Source organism: Dasypus novemcinctus, chromosome 9 (assembly GCF_030445035.2).
Source record: "Dasypus novemcinctus isolate mDasNov1 chromosome 9, mDasNov1.1.hap2, whole genome shotgun sequence".
Taxonomy (NCBI): Eukaryota; Metazoa; Chordata; class Mammalia; order Cingulata; family Dasypodidae; genus Dasypus; species Dasypus novemcinctus.
In genome coordinates this window covers 85,924,690-85,942,111 of record NC_080681.1, presented here as the reverse complement: position 1 = coordinate 85,942,111, position 17,422 = coordinate 85,924,690, and the positions used below count along the sequence as shown (strand labels likewise).

The following is a 17,422-nucleotide window of genomic DNA, read 5'->3' as shown; positions in this document are numbered from 1 at the left end:
TCATTAACTATTAACTCTAAAGAGAAGGCCATTAACACCAAAGGGAATTTCTGCAAAATTGCTTGGAAGAGAATTTTACAATGTAATATTATAAGCCCTGAAGTTCTTCAAGGTGCCTTAAGGACAGGGATTAGTGAGAGAAAGTTACAGGAACAGGATTCTAAGGCTTCAACTTCAACTAGAATTCAACTTTCATCTGATTTACATATTAAAAAGTAATTCCTATATTTGGGCAAAATCTTGTTTTATCTGGATACTATTAAAATAAGAAAGTAAAAAAAAAACCTGTTCTTTGTAGTTCTATAAGGTGACCTAAATATTGATTACATATACTAGATTCATATGCTTATATACATTTTAATTCATATTTGGCTAAAAAGGTTTTCCTAAATAATGCAACACTTACATTCCCACTAATGGTAGGGAATAAACCTTGGGATCGGATTCCAGCAAAAGTAACAACTTGCGTGTTTCATCCATGGTAAGATATCTAAAGAAAAGACATTCATGTAAAAATAATTGAAAGTATTACTATATAAACTTTTTACCTAAAAGAGACAATCTAAATGCTAAAGAAGCAAATTTGAGACAGAGATGATTGAAATGAACATTTATCTCTCTCTCTCTCTCTCTCACATACACATACTTACACACAAAGAAAACCTTTAAAAGCTACAAAAGGACTCTTGTAAGAGGAAGAGCTTTATTATCTTAAAACTTCTATTAAAATAGCCACTGAGGGTTATATACCTCTTGGGAAAAGATTTCCTCTAAAAGTACCAACTTAACTTACTTTAATCAAATGTATTAAAATCAATGCAGTCATTTTCTAAACCAAATAGGTTTCCCTGGGAGAAGTGAACACCCCCTTAACTGGAAGTGTTCAACCATCCAGGTGGCCTGACAAGCCTGCAACAGATGTGACTTCTCAGTGAAGGAGACTGAGTTAAGTCAGGAATACTCAACCTTCTACATACTGTACTCCTCCAACCACTATCAAAGAACTTTGGACCCATCAAGAGAGAACCCAAGGGAAGCAAATGTGACTCAAGTGATTGGGCTCCCATCTACCATATGTGAGGCCCAGGGTTTGATTCCTGGGGCCTCCTGGTGAAGGCGAGCTGGCCCGTGCAGAGTGCTAGCCCACTCAGAGTGCTAGCCCGTGAGGAGCTGGCACAGCAAGATGATACAATAGAAAAAGACACAGAGGAGGGACAATAAGAGATGCAGGAGAACAGGAAGCTGAGGTAGCGAAGTGACTGTGTGCCTCTCTCCCACTCTGGAAGGTCCTGGGATCGTTTTCTGGTGCAGCCTAAAGAGAAAGATGAGAAGGGAAGACAAACAGACACAGAAGAACACACAGCAAATGGACACGGAGAGCAGACAGTGAGTGCAAAACAAGGGGGAAAATTAATTAATTAAAAAGAAAAAGAACTCAAAAGGTCACTTTTCCTTAAAAGGACATTGTACTTCAATGTTTTATTTATTATTGATAGTATATTTCAAGGATATGAAAAACCACAGTAGACTTGCTGAGTCAATTTTATTGCTACAGCTTTCAAACACAAAAATAACAAACATTGCCATTAGTAATATAAACGCTTATTACCACAGTGAGCATAAACAATGGGGGGAATAAATAAATCTTTTTAAAAAAAGCTTATTAACACTGACAATATATTTTTTTGCTAAAATAATCTAAAATGCAATACAACGAATTTATCAGGCCATATGACAAGAAGATAAAGCCTGAGTAGGCAGGAGCTTCATGTATCAAAAAGACCCACCTGGGAAGCAGATTTGGCTCAACAGATAGTGTCCGCCTACAACATGGGAGGTCCAGGGTTTAAACCCAGGGCCTCCTGACCTGTGTGATAAGCTGGCCCATGCGCAGTGCTGATGCTGTGCCATGCAGGAGTGTCCCCCATGGAGGGGAGCCCCACGCACAAGGAGTGCCACTCAGCGCGACAAAAGTACAGTGTGCCCAGGAGTGGCGCCGCACACACGGAGAGCTGACGCAGCAAGATGACGCAACAAAAAGAGACAGATTCCCGGTGCTGCTGACAAGAATATAAGCGGACACAGAAGAACAAACAGCAAATGGACACAGAAAGCATACAACTGGGGGGGTGAGGCGGGGAAGGGGAGAGAAAAAAAAAGACACACCTACTTTGAAAGCTCTTCCCTCCCCCACCCTCACCTGATAAATTTGTACTTCATGAAAAAGTCAGCTGTGGCTTTCTGCGATCAACTTAGACACACCCTCCTGCTTTCCCTGCACTCTATATAAACCTCAACTATAGCATTTATGTTTAAATGTTAATATACTAATGCACAGTATTTTTAAAAATCTATTTCCAGTGCCAAGCACAATATCTAGCCCAAAATGGATCCTTATAAATATGGGGTGAATGTGGTCAGGGAAAATGCAAATGTCACAAACCCAGTAGATAATTCTAGGTAGAAAGGGGTAAGGGGAATAACAGATTGGATAGAATACTGAATGTCCTGGGTTATTACCAGCATGCAAAGGGATCACAGATGGATAATTCAAAGAAAGGAGATTCATACACTGGTACCAAGGAAAAACAAATTAAATTTTGGTTAATTTTACCAGAAATTCCCATGTCCCAATTGAGAAGCACTTTATACTCCAAGAGAATTAAATGTTCCATACATGACATTCCTCCAATCTTTGACCACCAATTATATTCATGACTTTGGAATACACCAACTTTTTTCTTTGTACAACATCAATTAGAACGGTGCTCTGTTCAGCATCTGGGACTCAAAAATGGAACCTTTCATGCTGTTCAAAGGACTCTCTTGAAAAAAAGTCCTCTCTTTTTCTCATCCTCTTTTGAAGAGGCATTTTTAGAAGCTAAAGACTTGGAATTGAGTGTACCTTGGCAAACACTAGACACCTAACAGAAACCTAACCGGAACTGGGGGAAATGGAAAAAGCCAAAAAGGCCACCTCTGGACAAATTTTGAAACAAAATGGTGCCTACATTGCCTAACCTAGCTCAGGAGACAATGGATAAAGAAAGTGGACAAGAATTCAGGGAAACAGTCCTGCCAAGGATCAGAAAGGATGCATTTTGGTTAATTTTTCCCAAGAAACCCAAGAGTGGTGATGGGAAGCTAGAAAGGACACCACTCCAGCTAAGTGAGGACACACCACCCTCAAATGATTGACAATTTGGTAAGCAATAGTAAAGCTTTTAATTATCCTCTTTCTCTATCTGAAATGTTCATTATTTACAATTAAAGTACATACTATTAATCAAAGTCTCAAGTTTCTCTTAGGTTCCTAATGAGTAAGATTATAGCAATAAAAACAGAAAATGGCCCAAAGCCTAATCAAAATACAAAGGGTGAAATGATATAACGGATAATTTCCCCTACATTTTCAAATCACAAGATTCAAAAACAATTTTAATATAAATTTACAAATGACTTTTCTTGGGTACTGGGCACAACTCTTTTAAAGAAAATTCTTTATCTAGCAAAAATTAACAACTTTATTTTTTACCGTCCTAGGTTGTCTATCACATTTCCACAGGTCTTTGGCATGTAAACTAAGTGCACAAGTATTTCATATTATGTGGATATCCTAAAAATAAACTAATGTAACCCAATATTGAAAATTTTGGATTAATATGTTTTACTTACCCATATTTATAGGTGCCTTGAACTTGAGAAATATTTAGGTTACTGCTCAAGTTTCTTGCCAGAGCTGTTGGGATAATGGGGATGGGCTTCACAGGTGTGCATTTAAAAGTATTTGCTACAGTTACTGCTGCCCAATGAAAGTCAAAATCCATGTTGTCCAGACTCTCCCTGGAAGTGATATGAGCTCTTAGGTAAAGCAGCTTACCACAGTCCAAGGAATCTTTGCTACATACATGGCGTTGCAGAGCCTGAGGAATCAACATTGCACAATAATTTTATAACTCTGAAATACAGCCATAACATTCAAGTTTTTTGTTTAATGTCCCCCCAACACATATCACACACGTAAGTATATATCACTTGCACTGAAAATAAATTTCTTATTGAAGAATGTTGCCCCCAACAAATATTACATGGAAAAAAATCAATATGTCAGCTCTGACTCACTGTCAGATCATCTAAACAGGGATGCAGAGATACAGAAAAAAAGGAATCTGCATTTTTAAAAAAAGATTTATTTCTCCCACCCTCCCATTGCTTGTGCTCACTGTCTGCTCTGTGTCTGTTCGTTGTGTACTTGTCTTTTTAGGAGGCACCAGGAACCGAATCCAGGATCTTCCATGTGGGAGGGAGGCACCCAATTGCTTGAGCCACCTCCGCTTCTTGCTTGTTTTGTCTCTCATTGTGTTTTCTTGTTATGTCTCCTCATTGCATCAGCTCACCACGCCAGCCCATTGTGCCAGCTTACTATCTTGCTCATCTTCTTTAGGAAGCACCAGAAATTGAACCCCAGACCTCCCCTTTGGTAGGCAGGCACCCAACTGCTTGAGCCACATCCACTTTCCAATCTGCATTTTTGATCCTGCCATGTGAAAGAGGACTTGAGGACGACTAGTAGCCAAAGCTTAAGCATAAAGCTTAAGCAAGAGGCTGGGCCCATTGAGTAGCTCAAGGTTGAAGAGATAAGCCACATGCCTGATAGCCTGATAAACTCAGGAAGAAAAAAAAGCAGCTGAGCTTGAGAGAGAGGGCTCAGAAATAGACAAGCCCTATGCCCACAGATGGGATCTGGGAGGTGAGCCCAAGGGGAAGGCAGGGACCTCAACAGAGATTGGCTGCCATCTTGCTTCCCCACAGGGCAGGACAACAGGATTACCAGTGCTAGATTTGGTAAGAAAGCATCCTTGATGGTGCCTTGATGTGGATATTTCAGGACCCCAGATTATAAATTTTTACCCCAAACAAGGCAATCCATTTATGGTATTTGAATTGGCAGCCCTTTGGCAAACTAAGACAGAAATCATCTACCTAGCATTTCTATCCTTAGAAGCCACACTTAATTGAATCTTAGGTCAACAACCATTCAATCAGAAATTATTATGAATAGTTCTCAATTATAGGTTTATTAAAATACAACATACTGGACAGTTCCATTTTTGTGTTGAATTAATAATAATCAAGGTATCAAACAGATCTCACCTTAAAAGCTGAATTAAAGTCATCTGCATTGTGAATTATCATTTCTCTTGAGCAAAGTCCTTGAGTATGAACTTTGCATGGAATCGAAAAGTCCCCAGGAAGAAAAGCAGTAGGGATTCTTTCTAAGCATTCAGGTACTTCTCGACCAGGATCAAAGCGATCTACTGTCAATGTCACACCTTCTTCATCTGAAGAATAAAAACAACTACTATACAGCATGCTAATTAAAATGTGAAATTAACCAAGCAAGGCTACACACAGTAAAGAACTATGATCATACTAATAGTATTCTAAACTCTTATTTTTAAAAATCACTTTCATATATATTCTTCCACCTGACTATACTATGATGTCTATAATTTTTATTACTTTACTTGCAATGAAAAATATTAGCAAAAAATATATCACAGTAGTTTGCCAAATCAATAAATATAATTTCTATTATAGTCATACAAATCAATCTTTTCAAATATATTACCTTCATCCACTGTGAGAGAACCAAGTAAAATACATGACAAGTTTTTTTTATTCTGCTTAGCATGACGATAAGCAAGTCGAATGGTCTTTTCAGTCACCACAAGTTTTGGATTTCTAAAAAATAACAAAAATCTTTTATGAATATGGTGGATCTGATATCCTAAAAAAGCCTTCTCCCATGAAATGCTAACTGAAATGTAACACACATCTTTTAAAAGTACAGAAAGATCATCAGGGTCAAAGGTAACATAGGTGGGAGGGGAGGGAAATGTCTGGACACCAGAGTGGCAATAAGCAGACATTATAGTTGTTCTTCAGGCATTTGCTTAACTCTATGACCAAGAGCAGGAATCAGCAAACTATGAAGCCAGACTCCTGTTTTTGGGAGTAAAGTTTAATTGGAACACAGTAACACCCATTTGTTTACATACTGTCAATGGACTTTAGATACTACTATTGTTGAATACAGACTATAAATAAGTATGATTAAAGAAGTACAAGAGGAAATCCAAAATATGAGCAAGGAACAAGATAGAAGAAAAGCCCAGGCAAATATGAAAGAACCACACAAACTTTAAGAAATAAAAAATATAATCAATTATTAATAAAACTCAATGGATTAGGGAAGTGGAAGTAGCTCAGTGGTTAAGCATCTGCTTCCCATATGTGAGGTACTGGGCTCAATTCCTGGTACCTCCTAAAAAAAAAAAAAACTCAGTGGATTATATACAGGCATACCTCATTTTATTGACTTTACTATACTGTTTCACAGATAATTGCATGTTTTTACAAACTGAAGGTTTGCTGCAACCCTGCATTGAACAAGTCTACCAGTGCCATTTTTCCAATACCATGTGCGCACTTTATATCTGCCACGTTTTAATTAAGGTATACATATTGTCTTTTTAGACATAATGCTATTAAACACTTAACAGACTAGAGGATAGTGTAAACATAACTTTTATATGTACGGAAAATCAAAAAATTCATGTGACTCCTTTATTGCCAATATTTGCTTTAATGCAGCAGTCTGGAACCAAATATACAATATCTCCAAGGTATGACTGTAATCAATGGGTGATGGGTATATATTTATTATTTTATAAACTGTGCACATATATTATATTCTTTTGTATATACAGTATATTTCATATTTTAAAAAACTAAAGGAACAGGATAGATAGCAATTAAGTACAGCTAAAGAGAAAATTAGTAGAGTGGAAAAATGAAAGAAACCATTTAAAATATAGCACAGAAAGACAACAAGTGAAAATATGAAAGATAGGCTAAGAGATATGGAGAAAAGAGAAAACAAAGAACAGGTTTAACATACACCCACTTGAACTTCCCCAAGAATCTCACTATTTCAGTCAATGGTATCACCTATCTCTGCCAACTGATTTAAAATTTGAACACTTTTTGATTTGTATCTTTCCTTAAGTTCCTCTACCCAGTCAATCATCAAATCCTATAAACTGTTTCTTGAAAACACCTTGTTTCATTTTTTTCCTCTTGATCTCAATGTTGCTTCATTACTCTAAATACTTATGAGTGGAAGCGGATGTGGCTCAACTGATACAGAGTGTCCACCTACCAAACAGGAGGTCCAGGGTTCAAACTCAGGGCCTCCTGAACTGTGTGGTGAGGTGGCCCGCGTGCAAGGAATGCCATGACATGCAGGGGTGTCCCCCGCGTAGGGAAGCCCCACGCGCAAGAAGCGCACCCCGCAAAGAGAGTTGCCCCACGTGAAAAAAGCACAGCCCAGGAGTGGCGCCACACACATGGAGAACTGATGCAGCAAGATGACACAACAAAAGAGACAGATTCCCAGTCCCGCCGAGAATGCAAACGGCCACATAAGAACACACAGCAAATGGACACAAGAAAGCAGACAATGGGGGGGGGGGGGGAAATAAATAAAATCAATCTTTAAAAAAATAAAAATAAATTCTTATGAGTTACTATTTATTGAATACTTCCTTTGTTCCAGGCATGATGCCAACTGCTTTAGGGTCTGTCTCATTCAATTCTTTCAAAGATGCTACAAAATGGGTATTATTTCCCCATTTTATAAATAAGGAAACTGATCCTTGGCCACTTTACTGAGGTCAGATAATTAATAAGTGATAAAATCAGGATTTGACCCTTAAAGCAGAGTCCAGTGATAAAACCTTAAACTGCTATGGCATAAAGCCTTTTTTACTTAAAGAAAATTCTTACAAATGGGCTGACTCTTGGCCCTCCCTGCTGCAAATCATCTTAGAATACTATTTTTAATAAGTAATTCCCTTACACATGAAATCTCAATAGGTCTCTAATTCCTATTACTTTATTTTTTTAAAGATTTATTTTTTATTTCTCTCCCCTTTCCCTCTCCACCTCCCCCCCCCCCAATTGTCTGCTCTCTGCATCCATTCGCTGTGAGTTCTTCTGTGTCCAATTGTATTCTTGTCAGCGGCACCCGGAATCTGTGTCTCTTTTTGGTGCATCATCTTTTTGGATCAGCTCTCCATGTGTGCGGTGCCATTCTTGGGCAGGCTGCACTTTCTTTTGTGCTGGGCGGCTCTCCTTGCGGGGCACACTCCTTGCGCGTAGGGTTCCCCTACACGGGGGACACCCCTGCGTGGCACGGCACTCCTTGCGCACATCAGCACTGAGCATGGGCCAGCTCCACACGGGTCCAGGAGGGCCGGGGTTTGAACCACGGACCTCCTATGTGGTAGGCAGACACCTTATCCATTGGGCCAAGTCCGCTTTCCCCTACTACTTTAAATCTAAACCTCCATGTCTTTCTTTCAAGGTCCTTGCCCTAACCATATATTTTTATTCTTTCTAATTTGGTCTGTCCACTCAAAAATCAATTCAGTCTTCTCAATGTTCTACAAAGACTCTATGCTGAAACATTATGAAAAACCTTCTCGGCTCTTATTCTTCTCCTTTGAATTCCTACAATACTAAAAATTTTAGATTTATAGAATATTTTAAGTGTGAAATTAAGATTTCTCAAAAGCATGAGTAACAGATTTAAGAAGCCATCTGATTGGAGCTTCTGAATGGAAAAGTGATTAACTGGTTATATAATTGTAGCAGTTTGATATGGTTATGAATTCCAAAAATATTTTAATCAGGTCTGTACCTGGGTGTGATTAAGTTATGATTAGGGCTTTGATTGGGCCACATCATTAGGGTGTTGAGTCACCACCCCTTGGTGAGTAGGGACCCAGAGATAAAAGACATGGCAAAGGACAGAGTTTGATGTTGGAGTCTGATGCTGAAGCCTTAAGCTGGAGCCCCGGGAAGTAAGCTCACAGAGGAAAGAAAAGCAAACCCCAGAAAGAGAGGAAACCTGAGCCCAGGAAGAAGACCTAGGAAGAGAGGAACCCAGGAAGCCTGAACCCTCACAGATGTTGGCAGCCATCTTGCTCCAGCACATGAAAAGAGACTTTGGTGAGGGAAGTAACTTATGCTTTATGGCCTGGTATCTGTAAGCTCCTACCCCAAATAAATACCCTTTATAAAAACCAACCAAATTCTGGTATTTTGCATCAGCACACCTTTGGCTGACTAATGCAATAATCAACTTTGCCCTACATATCCTTTTATGACTCCTTTTTATACTAGTTTGCTCTGAAAAGAGAAACATCTCATACCTGTAGTAACTGAGATGTAAGTAGGTGAAATCTCCAATCGGCGTTGGGTTCCAAAGTGCACATTTTGATGGAGGAAAGTAGAATGGTACCATCCTGCTTAAAGGAAACCTTTAAAAAAATGTTTAAATCAAAGCACAAGGAAAGGCAAAAAAACTTGGTAGAAACTGATAGAAAAGTAGTTAGCTATTTTTAAGTGACGGGGCTTTTTCAGGTTACTTTTATAATTTTAGAAAAGTTGAAAAACATTTTTTAAAAAGCTAAAAAGAATAAAAATCACTTGCAACTCTACTATCAAGAGAAAAAGCACTTGAAATCTGGGTATGACTTTTTTTCCATCTTTTTTTCCTATGCATACATAAAGCTATATACAGACAAGCTTTAAAAATAATGGAATATTTAAAAAATTGGAGCATCAATACTATACAAATATCTTTAAGTCATAAAAAAATTAGTATAAACCAATAGTTTGTATTTAAATTTAAAATATGTCCCTCTGACCTAATTTCTAGATAACTACCAGATAATACCTAATAAACTAATGAAAAACTACAAAAGCTTAATAGATTTTTAATCATTTTTTAATGTTTCTAAGCTTGGTATCTCAGCCCTGTCATACAAGTTTTGTTACTGAAGCACCAAAAAGTTATCATTATAAATAATTCCTCGAGGATCCTAAAGACAGTGCAAAGAAAGGTTTCAATGTTAAAATCCATAGAGTATCATCATAACATTTCTATTTTATAAGAGGGAGTAAATTTAGAAAAGTATCATAAGAAAAAGCAGTAGAAAGGAATGATGAGAAAACAGCCCAAAGTCATATATAATTAAAGCAAGAAAGCTCTAACAGTGATATCTTACTACAACTGTTCCAGAAAAGCATTATCATCCACTTTATAGATAACCAACTGTAACCTCCCTAACTTCATACAGTAATTAAGTAGTAGAGCAGTGATTTGAATCTAGGTGTGTCTGATTGCAAAGTCTATACCTCTATAAGCTGAATGGTGTAGTAGTTTAAACTAGGTTTAAATTTCAGATCTACCACATTCCTAGCTAAGTGCTTTTAATTCTTATCTAATTTGAGCTCATAATAGCTAAATAAAAGTTTTTAAATTCCCCCCTTTTGAAAATGAGGGCACAATTGGAGATTAAATTTGTTCAAGGTCACAAAGCTAGGAAGTGACAAAACTGTTGGTTTACCTGTTTATCTAATATAGTTACCATTTAACTATTCATGACAGGCAGTATGGTATAGTGGTTAAAAGCAAGGAACCTGGAAATCAACTGCTTGTATCTGAACCCTGGCTTCAAAACTTGCTAGCTGGGGAGCAGATGTGACTCAAGCAGTTGAGTGCCCGCCTCCCACATGGGAGGTCCTGGGTTCGGTTCCTGGTGCCTCCTAAATAAGATAAACGATGAGAAGACATCAAGCAAAAACAGCACACAGACGAGCAAAAACAAAACAAAATAAAACAGCCAATGAGCAGACAACAAGCAAAAAACGAGTAAAGAGAGGAGCATGCCATGAGGGGTAGAGTACTTGCTAGCTGTGTGACCTTGATCAAGTTAATCAACTTCTCTGTGCCTCAGTTCCCTAATCCATTAAATGGGGTAATTATTAGAACCTCCTTACAGAGTTTAGTGAAGAATGGAATGAGTCAATATATATAAAGCACTCATCTTTGGCTATTTCTCTAATAATTTCAGTAGTTCAGAGTGCCTATAACCACCTACACTACTTTAGGTTTACTTTTTGGGCAGTACAGACTAAAAGATAAATCAGGTTTAAGTCCTGGCTTTACCACTTATCAAAACTATGGCTTAGGACAGTTAATCTCTCTATGCTAGTTTCCTCATTTGAAAAAAAAATAACAAAAACTGTGGATAATAACAGTACTTGTTTCATAGGTTTATTATGAAAATTAAATAAAAATAATGTATGCAAGTACTTAGCACATTATCTGACACATAGTAAGATTCGATAAGTGTTAGCCATTAGCCTTTTTCTTTTTTTTTTTAATTTCTCTCCCCTTCCCCCCTACTCCAGTTGTCTGCTCTCGGTGTCCATTTGCTGTGAGTTCTTCTGTGACCACTTCTATCCTTATCAGTGGCACGGGAATCGGTGTTTCTTTTTGTTGTGTCATCTTGTTGTGTCAGGTCTCTGTGTGTGCGGCACCATTCTTGGGCAGGCTGCACTTTCTTTCGCACTGGGCGGCTCCCCTACACGGGGAACACCCCTGCGTGGCACGGCACTCCTTGTGCACATCAGCACTGTGCATGGGCCAGTTCCACATGGGTCAAGGAGGCCCAGGGTTTGAACAGCAGACCTCCCATGTGGTAGGCGGATGCCCTATCCATTGGGCCAAGTCCGCTTCCCTTAGCCTTTTTCTTAAATCTGGGGTCCACAGATAAAACTTTGGAGGCAGAGGAGACACAAACTCCCTAAAATTGGGTATAAAATTTTACATGTAAAGTATATGTGATTTTTTCTTGGGAATGGGACTCATAGCTCTTATCAGAAAATTCAGAACTGTTCCCCTTGACCCCAGAGATTACAGAAAACCAAGAGATCACTAAATGAGTAAAAGAAATTAGAGTTGGATATACCAGAAATAATCAGTTTAAAGCACATAAGTATACTATTTTACCTAGAATGTAAGAAATTAAATTGACACTATAGTTAATCTGATAATGAAATTTTTAAAAAGGAAAGTGTATTAAATTTATTGCACAACTGGAATTTTCAAAAGACTTAATAGAAGCTGGCAAATTTTCAAGGACTAGTAAGAATATGTTATAGTAGCTTGAATCAGACATGGCAGCAGGGTAGAACAGAAGGGCCAAAATTAAAACAAAAGGAATATGATAGCTTCATTGGGTCCTGTTTCCCATTGTATTCATCAAGAACATCTGGTACAAAGAAAAACAATATAGAAAATAAAGGTACCCCATGAATGCAATTCTAATTTGGAAGAAAAACATTCATCTTTCAGCATTAATTGCTTTTCCCTAGAGGAAAAAGAGTAATAAATGATCCAAGCAACCAAAAAACATAAGCCAATTTGCCTGGTCCCCGTGTTAATGACAGACTGAGAAAATTAGGAGACAGGTGGCAAACTCCTCCTTCCAACTCCACCTCAGTGGGAAAAGGCTTGGGGACTTTGGAGGAAACGTGGTATATTTACTGTGAAATTCTTCTAATCAAGAAATAAGTGTTTGGAAGAGGGAACAAATCCAAACACTTTCCCACTTGTCTAGGATGTAAATAAATACGTGATTTTTTTTTTTTGAGTAATCAGGTGATAAACCCAGGACCTTGCACATGAAAAGCAGGTACTCAACCACTGAGCTACATCTGCTTCCTAGTAAAAGTTGTTTTTTCCATTTGTCTTTTTTGTCTGTTTGTAGGAGATACTGAGGATTGAACCTAGGACCTCGTACATGGGAAGAAGGTGCTCAAACACTTGAGCTACATCCGTTCCTCAAATCTATTATTTTTAACCTCAGGAGTTCAGGTAGTGTTTTCCATCAATAAAATGATACTCTATATAACAAAAATATGAGGAGGGAATGGCACTAATATTTAAAGAGTGCCTACTATGTACCAAAATCTTTATTTCCATAATCTTACTTAACCCTTCACACAATACTCTTCTGCTAGATAGAAACTGCCCTCCCCATTTCACAAATGAGGAAACTGAGGCTTAGAGAAGTTGATTAATTTGCCCAAGGTCCCCCCCCATCTACTAAGTGGTTGAGCTGGGCTGTGGACCCAGAGTTTCCTGATTCAAAAACTTATGTTTTGGGGAAGAGATGTAGCTCAGGTGATTGAGCACCTGCTTCCCATGTACAAGGTCCCAGGTTCTATCCCGAGTTCCTCCTAAAAACAAAAAAACAAATGAAAAAAACCAGCTCTTATTGGGAAGAAGATGGAGCTCAGTGGTTGAGTGCCTGCTTCTATGTATGAGATCCTGGGTTCATTTCCTGCTATCTCCTAAAAAAAAAACACAACAACTTATGTTCTTCTTCTTTTCCAACCTATCTTTCCTAACTATGTGAGCAGCTGTGGAAAAAAAAACATTTTGCAAGAGCATTTCTATACCTGGTATTCATTTTGGATCCTGCAAGAGGATATATAGACTCCATGATATTTAGTGAATGATTTATCCAATTTCAAATGCTTGGTATCCTAAAGAAGAGAATATTATAAATGAGTGATAAAAACAAAGAATGAGAAGAAACATGATTTAACCACATATTAAGAAAATCATAGGCAAACGTATCTAGGATACTTATATTTAGTGTGATTATGGATGAAGAAGATAATATGCTTATGGATTGTGCTGATCATTTTCATACTTTAGAGTCATTCTCCCTATAGATTAATGTTAATAGTTATTCCAGGCAAACAAACAAAACAAAAAAATCTACCAATGTACCTACCTATTATTAAGGGAAGGACAGGTTCTTCCCCAATATCCTTGCATCAACTTAATGAGCTAGGTAGGGGAGGTAAGATTTTAACCAGATTTCACCCACATACATATACACATTTGATGCATATTATATGACTGCCAAGGTCATATACCTTGTGAGAAGATACTCTACATCTAGAATTGGAGGTTTTCTGATACCCAGGCCTATCCTGCTCTTGCCATTACATCAAGGTAGAAAATTGTTGCAGTATTTTTACATATTATGTAATCCTTACGTATTGTTACTTCACAGTTGATAGGATCTTTAGGGGCGGAGAAAAGAATCTAAACATTAACTTGTTTGCAAATGTGGCAAAGCTTAGAAAAAAATTGCAAAATATCTTTATTCATGTTGCTATTCAAACAATTTATTTTGAGAACTGTATTATCTAGTTTTTCTTTACTCCTCAGAGAGCTAGTATGAGATTTAAAGAAACCAATTAGCATTTCTTTAATCTAACACAGTAATACCAAATTGCTAAATTAATAAGATTTTGACCAAAAATCTCACACTTTGTGCAAAACCACAAACCATTAGACAGGAACAATTTTGGTTAGGTATTTACTGGACCTATAATGGAGTTATCAAGGAATCTTAAGTCTTGTGGAGATGTAAGACAAATTCTGCATCCCCACAAACCGACTTGTACCAGTGCTAAATCAGTGTCCTTTTCTTGCTCTATGTGCCCTCTCTGGGTAATCTCACCTACTCCCATTGCTTCCACAACCATCTACATACAGCAAATCCTTTAGCTTCCACCTCTCTTCTGAGTTTCAAATTCATATTTCTAATTGCCCACTGGATATCTCCACCTAAGCATTATCGACACAAAATACCATCCTCATTTACATATAGCCTACATAAAGTGAGGAGTGCGAGGACGAACGCGAAAGGGTCTCAGTCCTCAAGAAATGTGCACAGCAAAAACAATGTTAAATGGCACTTTTTCGATCTCAACCCTCATTCACAAACCTTAGTTCAAACGACTTATGGTCCACTTAGTTTCCCCTATCAGTCCTCCTTCCCATCATCGACCCCAGGCTCCTGAACTTTACCCGCCGTCCTTATCGGGTCCCACCGGGAGATTCCCGAACCCCGGGAGAGACCCTCACCTGCTCCCCGCTGCCGCCCCTCAAGAGGAACCAGCTGTTCAAAGTCCCACTCACCGCAACCGCCGCCCAAGCCGGGGTCTGTTTGTTGAGCCAGAGAAAAGGTTGGCTCCAAGGAGGGCCACCGCCACGGACTCGGGCCCCGCCTCTAGGACGTTGGGGTCGCGGGAACTGAGGCGGCAAACACAAGCCCGTGAAACCGAAGACCGCGCCGCGCCCGCTGAATGGCCAGACGCCCGACCCGTCAGGAAGGGGGGGCGGTGCTAGTTGCGTCATGCACAGTCGTCGGGACGTACTGGTCCGCCAGCCAACCAGCGCCCCGCGCCGGTCCCGCGCTTGGCCAATCCCAAGCCTCCTAGGGGAACAGAGGGCGCCACCCGCGCTCCAGAATAAGGATCTGGTAGATTTAAACCTTTCATTCGGTCAACTGTTGAGTTCCGAGGTGGGGCGGGCCTTACGCACGCGCAATGAGAGGTAGGAAGCCGGATGTGCTCGCTGTCCTGATCGTCGCTCGGTTACCGAGGCGACTGGAAGGGAGCGCACTAGGGGTAGTCTCCAAACCAGTTGCTTGGGTGGGCAAGAGAGAGGGGAGTTAGATTTCTTCCAGTTGCCTTTCTAAAAAGCATCCCCTTCTCCTCAGTAACACAAAAAGTTAAAAAAAAAAAAAAAAAGATTACTGTTGTGCCTCAAAGAATGTGGCATTTTATAAACCGTTTATACTTATCTCCATAACGTCGATACTGTGCCTTCACCGCCATTATCTTATTCGATTTCCTCAACAGTTAATGTAGACAAGCGTTATTATCCGTATTCAACGAGGGAGAAAACTAAGGATCACACAGCTATTTAGTGCGGAGTCAGGATTTGAAATGACACTTTGCTCTATGCTCCACTTTTTCAGTCTCCGGAGCAATACGGAAGTGTCTGAGCTGCATTTTTAAGTTGTCCTGTTTTGAATAAGCAACCACTCTTTATAGAGAGTGAAAACACTATGCTGAAAAATGTGCCAAACTAGCCAAGAAATATGTGTTCCACAGAGTCATTTTCTACTTGTCCTGGAAAAGTTCCTGGAGTATAGTGCACACATCTTAAGGAAAATGATGGCGGTTTCCTCAGTTCAGCATGAAAGCATGAATAAGAAAACCTAAAGAAAATGGTGTGGAAGAGCACCAGGAGTGCTTGGAATCTAGCCATCCCATTTGCCAAGGCCTTACCTGGACCAAATTCACTCTGGATAGGTATAGCTAATAATAAAAGAGCTATATTTTTAAGTGGTAGCTGTAGGTCAAGCACTGTGGTAGGCACTTAACATACATCATTAGAGGTGGATATTGATATTCCTATTCTATATATGAGGAAATAGAGGCTTGGAGAAGACAAGTAACGTTCCTGAGTTTGTACATGCTATCTGTAACTCACAAAGACACAATACGTGCTAGTTTTGTTCACCCTCTATCCACGGATCAATACCTTGCTCATGGTAAACAATAAATATTTGTTCAGTGAGAACCCACAGAGCTAAATAAGTAAAGGAGCCAAGATTCAATCCAAGTGAGAGAATGAAACATAGAAGATACCTGAAGATCAGGACCTGGCTATCACATTGTCAGTCCAGAGATTCAAATCCCCTAAATATATCTTAAACCCCAACATTAACTGCACCTCCAGCACATTAGCATGAAAGTCTTATGAAGGGAGATCCCATCTGAGTCCAGATTCATCACACATAAACACCATTTCCAAAGAGGGGCCATCTGCCCTGGTAGTTAACCCCATCGGCCATGACCATAACTCCCATGGGTCTCTTTAGCCCTCGAAGGAACCGATATCTGGGGGTTGTATCTGCTTTATCTGTCTCTCTGACTCTGCTCAGTTGTGCATGAGGGCAATCCTTCTGCCAGCCTCCAGACTCTTTTTTAGAAACTCGTAGCCATATAAACTCATTTCTCCTTTCCATTTCCCCCTTACTTTAGGTCAAACAGCATTTTAAAGTCATGGTATTTTATGTAGACATGGATATTCTGCTGATCCGCATTGAACCTTCCGTATAAGGTCATTTTCCAGTTGCATCATCAGTTGGTAGTTGATAGTGGTCCCTCGGTGCCAGGGAGGCTCATCCCCGGGTGTCATGTCCCACGCTGGGGGGAAGGCATTGCATTTACATGCTGAGTTTGGCTTCGAGACTGGCCACATTTGAGTAACATGAAGGCTGACAGGAGGAAATTCCCAGGCACAATGTTGCTCTAGGCCTTGTTCTTATTTTAGGTTTATCAGCTCACAAGCATAGTCATTAGCATCAGGGGCTCACTGTTGAACCCTCACTCCCTCCCGGTCCCCGCCACTGTACCTGGGAGACTGTCGCTGCTCCCCTAGGGACCACAACAGAGCACCACTGGCCAGGAACCCAGTACCCCCCCTGCTGTGGTTTTTAATTGTTGCCACTATGAGTATATCCAAACATTACCATGCACCCTGGACATATGTTCTGTACAGCTCCCTGTCAGCCATATATCACCTGTCATTGGTATCCCATACCAGTATCCCTCCATTGCCATT

The 17,422-nt window shown here is 39.5% G+C and overlaps 1 protein-coding gene across 1 annotated transcript in view; it reads right to left on the bottom strand.

Moving 5' to 3' along the window:
* STIL (STIL centriolar assembly protein) overlaps positions 1-15,085 on the bottom strand; it is a 93,403-nt gene extending 78,318 nt beyond the window's left edge. Inside the window, exons 1-7 of the mRNA XM_058303618.1 lie at positions 14,924-15,085; positions 13,384-13,470; positions 9,282-9,389; positions 5,633-5,745; positions 5,155-5,342; positions 3,676-3,923; positions 407-490 (exon numbers count right to left, since the gene is read on the bottom strand). Coding sequence (XP_058159601.1) covers positions 407-490; positions 3,676-3,923; positions 5,155-5,342; positions 5,633-5,745; positions 9,282-9,389; positions 13,384-13,427 — 785 coding nt within the window. The 5' untranslated portion in view covers positions 13,428-13,470; positions 14,924-15,085. The remainder of the gene's footprint in view (positions 1-406; positions 491-3,675; positions 3,924-5,154; positions 5,343-5,632; positions 5,746-9,281; positions 9,390-13,383; positions 13,471-14,923) is intronic.
* Positions 15,086-17,422: the final 2,337 nt, after the last annotated feature.